The sequence below is a fragment of the Castanea sativa genome, chromosome 5 (assembly GCF_040712315.1).
Source record: "Castanea sativa cultivar Marrone di Chiusa Pesio chromosome 5, ASM4071231v1".
Lineage (NCBI taxonomy): Eukaryota > Viridiplantae > Streptophyta > Magnoliopsida > Fagales > Fagaceae > Castanea > Castanea sativa.
Window position 1 is genome coordinate 33,868,137 of NC_134017.1, and position 9,525 is coordinate 33,877,661.

At 33.9% G+C, this 9,525-nt stretch overlaps 1 protein-coding gene across 1 annotated transcript; it reads right to left on the reverse strand.

The window, feature by feature from the left end:
• Positions 1 to 1,262: 1,262 nt before the first annotated feature.
• On the reverse strand, positions 1,263 to 3,098 carry LOC142637048 (NAC transcription factor 25-like). The gene is made up of 3 exons (XM_075811338.1): positions 2,841 to 3,098; positions 2,323 to 2,636; positions 1,263 to 2,212 (listed from the first exon to the last, which is right to left on the reverse strand). The coding sequence occupies exons 1-3, from the start codon at positions 3,022 to 3,024 to the stop codon at positions 1,667 to 1,669; spliced, it is 1,044 nt and encodes a 347-aa protein (XP_075667453.1). The 5' UTR covers positions 3,025 to 3,098; the 3' UTR covers positions 1,263 to 1,666.
• Positions 3,099 to 9,525: the final 6,427 nt, after the last annotated feature.

Here is a 9,525-nt window from a genome sequence, read left to right on the forward strand (position 1 = left end):
ATCAGTTCACCGGTTGGGATCTCCTCTCCTTTATTATTCTTACTTTTTGCTTTTACCCTTCCCTCTCCGGTTTTCTCTCTTTTTATCTGCTCAAGACCTCAAGCTCATGTAAAATCTGACACTAATTTGAAATGTGACGGGATTATCTCTGATATTATTATTATTATTATTATTATTATTATTATTATTATTATTATTATTATTATTAATGCTAAGTAAATTGATGGGACTTGTTTTTGACTTGCCAATCCAATACTCACCCACCCACACGTAGAGGAATATATATATATTATATATAACTATAATGGTACACACTCAAAGATATTTACGTTGTTAGTTTCTCTCTCTTTTCTTTTTTTTTATATGAACTTATTGGTTTCTCTAGAGTATATATATTATTATTGTTGTTATTGATTAGATGAGTGACATAAATTTATCATTTTAAAAATTATATATATATATATATATATATATATATATATATATATATTAGCGGTAATTTTGAAACAGTACACTAGTATTGACCGATATCCGAAATATATCGTATCGCTGGCCAAACCGGTATAGCCTCCAGTATGATATTGACTTCCTTGAAAACAACTCGGCAATGAATTTATTAACATTCATTTTTCCCTTCTAAGGCATTGAATCATTCTCATTTATTACAAATCATAACATCTTGATAGTGACCTTTATTTTTATCAATGGACGAAATTGGAGAATAATGTCAGTTTGGCTAGCTTGCTTGCTCAAAGAAAATGCCTTGCATCAAATAAGCCAGTTTACTTGCTTAAAACCATTTTCTTGCTCATCTTTAGCCAATATACCAAACACACATAATATTATCTTGGAAATTTCTAGCAACAACATGAATGTTTGAACACAGCCTTAGAGAATATGAAGGTGATTTTTTCGCTTTTCATCTCTAAAAGGATATATATGTATGTGGGTGTGAGCGCGCGGAAGAAAAAGGAAAAAGATAAGTATAAAAAGAAAAAAACTAACTATTAATGCTTCAGAACCAAGGAAATCAAAATCGAAAAGGTTGTCACCTAATTACCTTTATCAGGATTTTCGTGCGTTGTAAACAAGACAGGACAGTCTAAAACTGAAAAAGAAAACGAATAATAAAATGAAAAGAAGGATGTATGTATCTGAGTGACAACGCATCCAGTTCCAGGTTCAATTTCATCTCATCATGGCTCAAAGTTTTTAGTTAAGACTAATTAAACTGAAAAATAATAAATCATCACATAATCTTCAGGAATCAAATAAAGTATATATGATTTAGGATTCTATACAAGGTAAAGTGCTTATCAACTTCCTTCAGAGTTCAAACATAAATATATTCATTCTTCTTCATTTTCCTCTCTATTCAATATCTAACAATTCTAAAAAATTCATTTATATATATATATAGCAAAGTCGTTCATCATTTCTGAAATGAAACCAAGAGTATGATACGTATAACCTAACCTGGCATTCGCTGCTAACCATAGTACTTACACTGAGAGAAAATAACTCAACCTTTCTAATCAGTTTGTTACGTATCATCGTATATAATCTATGAGAAAAGGCGTCCTAACGGAGAGTTTTGACTTTGACTGTTACGTATAAAATAAATATGATGGTTGTACTTGTAGCACACCCATTACGCTAAACCATACTATGAGTTCCAATTTATGCTTGGAAGTTGAAATTGTTGCCTCAAAACCCCATCACCAAGAGACCCAAGAAGCGAGTTTGAATGGAATGAAGCACCCTGAGGGAGCTGATTTAGCAGAGAAACAAACGAGTTGTTTTCATCAAGCCCTGCACTTCCACTATTAAGATCACCATGGAATCGCTTACCACCAGAGGAAGAAGAGCCTAGAGATCCTGTTTCATTCCAAAACTGTGATGGGAGTGTGCGTTTCACCGCAAGTGTACTACTTTTTGAGCTTGAAGTGGCTAAATTATGAGAAATGGAACCATTTTGCATACCCTCCGCACTCAAAATTCCATCAAAGTAATTCTCAAAATCATTGTCAAGTAATGCAGTATAGTTTGCAGTCTTTGAAGGTAGAGGTACTTTCCCATTGTGCTGGCTAGCCATCGACATGGTTGGCATAGTTGGAATCATAGCCTCCATTGAATCCTCCTTGTCCTGATCCATAATAGGTCTTTGGGTGTTGTTTTTCTTATAAATCCGACACAAAACCCAATCATCAAGCTACATATAAAAATAAAAATCATAAAACAGAACCCCATTACGTTAATAATAACATATATATACAACATTGAAAAAAAACATGGTAAGTGTTTTTTTTTTTTTTAACGTACCCTTAAAGAACCTTTCTTGTTTGTAGCATCAGAAGCAGTAGTAGTAGGCTTGGAAATAGAAGTGTTGTTCACAAGGCGGTACTCATGCATAATCCAATTGGTTTTAATACCCTTAGGGGGCTTTCCACCGTAGAACACAAGGGCTTTTTTAACACCAACCTTTTGAGTTCCATTAGATGTTAGTATAGGTTTATCGGTCCCCGTTGCTTTCCAATATCCTGAAGTTGCAGCCCTATTAGGCCTAGCTCCATTCGGGTATTTCCGGTCCCTAGGACTGAAAAAATACCACTCTTGTTCTCCAAACGTAGCCTTACCTACAACAAAATTATTCACAAATATAATTCAAAAAACGTTACATAATTATACTTATATATATATATATATATATATATATATATTAGATAAGTACCAAATAATCACACAATTTAATTATTGATTTTAAAAATAGTAAAATACAAAAAAAAGGACAATTATTATTATTATTATTATTATTATAGTAGTAGTAGTAGTATAATTACTTGGGAGCTCCCATGGATCAAACTTGTATAAATCGATCTCGGCTATGATAGTAACGGGTAGAGGAGCCGAGGCAAGCTTCCTTTTGAGATAGTGGACCACGAGTTCTTCATCTGTAGGGTGGAACCGGAACCCAGGTGGAAGTTGAGGGTGTTGTGACCCAGATGATGAATCTGTGCTTTCCATTATTGAAGAATTAGGAAGAGAGAGAGAAAGAGAGAGAGAGGGAGATATGCGGTTTATTATAAATTACTATATATATAAACTAATTAGTATAAGCTTTGGCATAATATAATAAGCATTAATTAAAGGAGGCAGGCATATAGGTGCTGATAAGGGATCCGATAATAACGTGACACGTGTAATACTTGAGATGATGGCTGAATGACACGTAGAATGTAGGAGTGGGGAGGGGACCACATGGGAGGGGAGAAAGAAGTAAGAAGGCAAAGGAAATGAGATTGAGGAGAAAGGGGAAGGTTTGTCGAGAGAGGTTTTGGAACTGCCTGTACGCTTTTCATGTCATGCTTTTCTTATGCCTTTTTCGAAAATCAACAGATTTACACACGTATAGTGAGAAATAAAGAAAGTGGGTTAGTTGGCACTTTGCACGTGCGGATTTCCATGCTATCTCTCACTACTTTTAATTACTCAATTTATTTAGTCTTTCCTTTTGTCTTTAGGATGATATATATGTTCATAATTTCTGAGGGGAGGATTCTCTCACTTTCTTTGATACTCAGAGATCAGTATACAGCTGGAATCTTCTCCCAAAATTAATACTGTAAAATAAAATATACTTCTGGAATATGCTCATATTTATAGTTTTTTTTTTTTTTTTGATAATGCTCATATTTATAGTTTATAGTTTATACTACTGTCTAATTTTATGACTCCAAATTCTCAAACGATATGGATCGTATTGGAAAACTTTATACAAATTAAAACGATCGATATGCTATTTTTTTTTCTATTTTTCCCGTTGATCATTGGTCTGCATCACACAGTCTATGTGCCCCCATATCCATAAAGTTTCTTTCATAATGAGAGTAGAAAATTTTCATAACTAACATTTTACTTTTGTTTTTAACAATTGAATAGAATATAGAATACTCCCATTGAAACGGTTACCAAAAAAGTTTGGTAGGGAAGGAGTCTGAGTCCTTATTAGTTGCGGAAAATGGCTGGTTAGGGCACTCTTAATAGTAATAACAAATGGCAGGTGATGAGACAACTTTAAAAAATAAAAATTATAGATGAAGACAACATTATGTCATTGAATTAAAGGATTCTGTATATTTGGGCATAATTGGTAAAATATATATATATATTAGTTTCATCACATGCTCTTGTGCGTGCAATTAGGCTATTTTTTATTTTTTATTTTGGTTATAGTGAATTAATATTTAAAAGTAAAATTGAGATAATGTCTTTTATCTAGTTAGGTAAGAATTGATAAAAGTTTGAAAGCCTAAAACTCAAGAACTTTTTCAAAATAGTGAATTAATTTTTTAACCAGTTTATGTTTTTAAATTTAAAATTATTTAACAAAAAGATATGAGCATTTCAGAGAGTTTAAGAATTTGTGTGAAGATATTTTAATACGTAAAATGATAAAACCCAAGTAAGGAATCATGTTATTAATAGTATAGATATATAAGAATTGGTAATTGAATGAATGATATATTTAACTCCCATAAATGTGAGTTCAAGTTAACTCAATGGTAAAATATTATCGATGAATAAGAGATTAGAGATTTGAACTCGTCTACACAAAAAACTAATTGGTGTTTTAGCTTGATGATAAGAAGCAATTATTATGAACCAAGTGCCATAGGCTGATTCACTTTTATTTATTGATTTTTTTTTAAATTATAAAAAAGTGTACATAATGAATTTTTGTCATTGAATAGGTGTTGGGTATTAAATACTTTAATAACCACTATGCACCTTGGTGTGATGGTCACTCCACATGTAAAAGTGATTGTGGGGTGTAAGGGGTAAAAACTCGAATTAAAGTTTTCAGAAGAGAACTTCACACACATATAAAATTAGATTATGTCAATAAAAGAAAAAAAAAAACATTGAAAGGTAACATGCTTTTTATGGGTTCAATTCCTTACTTCCTACCTAGACATGCATTGGATTTAATCTTTATAATTTAAAAATAATATAAAATACAAAAAAATAAAAACAAAAAATTTAGAAGCCAAAATGGATTTAAATTACCATAAAACAAATTATAGGAGTTCAACACCATGGGATGCCAATTAATTTGAACTTGAATGTTTTTATTGAGATTAACACCAAGAGATGCCAGTTAAGTTACCATATGTTAGGACATATGTGAGAATTGTTAGAGACATATGTTATGTTAATTGGCTAATCCTTTTACAAAATACACTTTGCTTGTACTTTAAGGAACAAAAGTTCAAGTTTAGTATTGAAGCCATGCAAATCTGTCCAAGAAACAAGTAAAGAAGTGCTATTTATTAAATCTCGACAAATATCTTGATAGATTCATATCTATCGAGGTTTAAGGAAGAAAGCTCGATAAAAGCTCGACAGAAAATCTGTTAAGATCTACGAAATCAAAATTTCCAAATTTGGTTTTCGGCCCAAGCTGATGTGTATGTGTAGGGTTTCTTTTCTCACAACCCTAGACATATATAAGGCTTATTTTAAAGGCCGTTACATATGTACTGAGTGACCATACATGGAGAACACATGCAGAAAGTGACCAATGCCTTATTCTCTCTACAAGAAGTTACTGCGTCTTTTGCGCCTTAGGGTTTTGTAACCAAGTGCTTCTTGATCTTCATTGTTGATGAAGTGAAGAACTTTGCAGCTAACAACATCTTCAAGTTGCTGGAGTTAGTCACGTACTAGGAGTCGTGCATCATTGGTTAGTCACGTACGGGGATCCGTGCAAAAGGGCGGCGTTCATATATTGAAGATTTCAGAGATTCTGAAGCGGTAGAATGTTTCTATTGTAAGTTCATCTACGGGGATTGTAGAGTCTAGGGACAAAGGTTTTGTACTAGATCTAAAATTTCTTTTTATTATAGTAGATTACTTTTTGGGAAGGTTTCCCCCTAGGTTTTCTACTATTCCACTGTGCATGATATTGATGTTAGTTTGTTTTAATAAGGTTTATTCATAATAATTATAATTAACAACTTGGGTTTAAAACTTGTTAATTATATCAACTAGGGTCTAAATTTTCCAAACAAGTGGTATCAAAGCGAGTACACTCTAATTGGATTAATTTCTTGAGTGTGATCCTTGATCCCCATTATCATGGATCGTGGACAATCTCTTTTGATTCCTCATTTATTTGATGGCACTAATTATGCTTACTGGAAAGTTCGTATGAAAGTTTTTTTGGATGCTCTAGGTGAAAAAGTATGGCAAGTTGTTGAAGTTGGCTGGATTAAGCCTAAGGAAGCGCCGGTGGATTGGGATGAAGCAACAATCAAAGAGGCAAATTTCAATAGCAGGGCCTTGAATGCTTTGTTTAGTGGGGTGACCAATGAGGAATTCAAAAAAATATCATCCACGGAAGTTGCCAAGGAAGCATGGACCATTCTTAAGACCACTTATGAAGGTACCAAGGCAGTAAAGACTGTGAAGCTTCAAAGACTCATTAGTAGTTTTGAAGAAATAAGGATGGAAGAGGATGAGACATTTGACGAGTTTTATGCTAAACTCAAGAATATTGTGAATTCTACCTTTAACCTTGGAGAATCTATAGCAGAATCCAAAATTGTTAGGAAAATCCTTATGTCCTTACCTGAAAGATTTCATGCCAAGATCACTATCATTGAAGAAGTGAAGGACATTTATCAAATTCCTTTGACTGAGCTTGTAGGGAACCTTTAAACCTATGAGATAGGATTAGGTTTAATGGGAAAAGGTGGAAAGAGTAGAAACTTGGCTCATAAGGGTATAGAGGAAGAGATTGAAGACTCTAAAGATGAAGATGAAAGCGAAGATGAAGATAAAGATGAAGATAAAGATGAAGATGATGATGAGGATGAGGATCTAACCTTTATAGCTAATGAGATTATCAAGCTTCTTCAATACAGGAAAAAGATAAGGATAAACCTCCTAGGAAATCTAAATCCTCTAGGAAGGGTAAGAGTGAGAAACCCCTTATCCAGTGCCATGAGTGTAAAGATTTTGGTTATATAAGGATAGAGTGCCCAAACTACCTTATGAAGGAAAAGACTAAGAAGTCAAAAGATAAAGGGTTGATTGCTACCTAGAGTGATACTGAGAATGGATTTTCTGATGAGTATGTGGATGAATGTGGTCACTTTATGGCTTTTACTACCACAACTGATAAGGTGATTATGAAGAGTGCTAGTGACAGTGAGGATTCTTCCAATGATGAAGTACCTAAGAAGATGACCCTTTAGGAAGCCTATGATAAGCTATGCACTGAATTTATAAAATATAAAAAGACTTCTCATCTTTGTAGAAAAGAACTTAATAAGGTAAAAACTAAAAAAGCTGAACTGTTAGTCAAACTAGATGAGACTACAAGGTTAGTTGAGACTTTTGTTGTGGAGAACACCTCATTAGAAGAGAAGGTCAAGAATTTTAAGGTTGAGCTCAGTCAAGCTAGAACTCAAATAGAGAGAATGTCTAGTGCAAGGCTTGATGAGGTATTGAAGATTGTCTTTGTGCCCCAATCTGAGAAAAGTGATAAAGGTATGAAATCCAAAATTGATTTGGCTAATTCTAAATTTTTTGTTAGACCTCATGTTTGTCACCATTGTGGTGTTTTTGGACACATTCGTCCTAATTGCTTTAAGTTGTATCCTCAAAAGCAAATGTCCAAACGTCCTTTAGTAAACATACTAGGACATATGCATTTTTATCTTCACGACTAAAGTCTCGTGCTGTATGGGTGAGAAAGGAGCCTAAGACTTAATTGTCTTTGCTATTTGTCCTCTACTTTAATTCTTTCCATCTAAAGTAGGACTATCCTTACTTGATTTCTTATCTGCTTTTGGAATCATGCTTTTGTGCATCAACATTTTTTTTCATGCTTTCATGTTGTTTGTCTTTTTTTTTTTTTTTTTTTGGTTTTTTAGTCTTTATTTATTTTTTTTAAAGAAAAATATAAAAATAGTGTGTTTGTGTACATTGGTACTTGTGTACCTTGGGTGGCCATTGAAACAAAGTTTTCTAAATCTTGTATCTTTTGTAGCATTAGATGAGCATCTCTATGCACAACTAAGCAAGTGAGCTTTGTGGCTCATGTTTGTGATGAGTACGATTAAGTAATCTCTTATACTTAACACTCATAACACTCTTTTTGACAAAAAGGACTAAAAATCCTAAGAGAAATGCATAAATAACCATCGGTTTGCGTGCCGGACCCTCGAAAATCCAAAAATATTATTTCTCCCTATGGGGCCATGAGAACATCTAGAACAATGTGGCGCAACCCATTCGGGCACCGAAACACTTGAAGTGCCTTTTTCTGCTAAAATGACATAATGCCCCTAGTCAGCCCTAGGTTTGACTGAAGGTCAATTGAGGTCCAAACTTTCACAAAACAATGTTTTTCACAAATTTACACTAAACCCAAGCTTCTCGGAGATTTTTAGCAACTTTGACTAAGTTTGACCCGACGTTGATCTAGGGTGGGCCCAAAAACCCTAATTTTGATCCGGCTATCAAAATGGGTTGAAACTAATGCCATTGTGAAGATTATCAAATTCTCATTCCAACGACTGTTCATGGGTCAAAATCGGAGTTAGAACGGCCGAGATATCACGAAAGCTAATATGATGCACCGATTGATGCACCACAAACTTTCGAGAGCCATAACTTTCGATCTGATCATTGGATTTTCAAGATCCATACCTTTTTAGAAACAGGAAGTCAATATCTTTCTAGGGGTTTCAGGATCCATTCATTTTGGGGTACTTTGAGGGGCCACCACCTCAAAAAACGCTCCTAGGGCTATAAATAACCCCAGACATCCCCCAGACTAGAAAAGACACTTTCTTCCTAAAATTTTCCTTCTACCTAGCCTCTCTACACATTTTTTGCTCTCTTCCAAACACAAAAAAAAAAAAACACCCAAAAAACACTCCAAAAAACAAATCAAAGCTTCTTGATTCTTCTCTCTTCACCAAAAACACAAGGTATTGTTCATATACCCAATCTTCTTTTTCTTTGTTTCTACACTTTGGATTTGAGGTTTAGGGGTGTGGATGTAGCCTTTTTTGTTATCATCCACACCCCTAACCTCCTAAATCTCATTTTAGCATTTATCTTGCATTTTTTTAGTTTGAATAACATGATTTATTGCTTTCTTTAGCATGTTTCTTGCTTTTTTTTTTGTGCTTCTAGCTTAGATCTCTCGGTCGTTTTGTTTTGTGCCATGCTTTATGCTTAGATCTATGTTTTACATGCTTATATGTTTAGATCTACATGCTTAGGGTTTTGTGCCATGTTTTCCTATGTTTTATTCCTCATTTTGCTCTATGTTGACATTAGGGTTGTATGCTCACATGCTTGATATCATGTCTGTGGTTATGCTTTGCTTACAACTATGTATTCATTTGCTTTTGACCTTGTTGTCTGCTTAGATTTGCATCCTTACATGCTTATATGCTTGTATTCATGTTCTTCCATGTCTATGTGCTAGCTTTCACATGTTCACAC

Excerpts from the sequence above, each read along its gene's own strand:
- LOC142637048 (XM_075811338.1), bottom strand. The coding sequence starts at position 3,024 with ATGGAAAGCACAGATTCATCATCTGGGTCACAACACCCTCAACTTCCA. Across the intron at positions 2,637-2,840 it reads TGATCCATGGGAGCTCCCAA|GTAAGGCTACGTTTGGAGAA; the intron begins GTAATTATACTA and ends ATTTTGTTGTAG. Across the intron at positions 2,213-2,322 it reads ACAAGAAAGGTTCTTTAAGG|CTTGATGATTGGGTTTTGTG; the intron begins GTACGTTAAAAA and ends TTTTATATGTAG.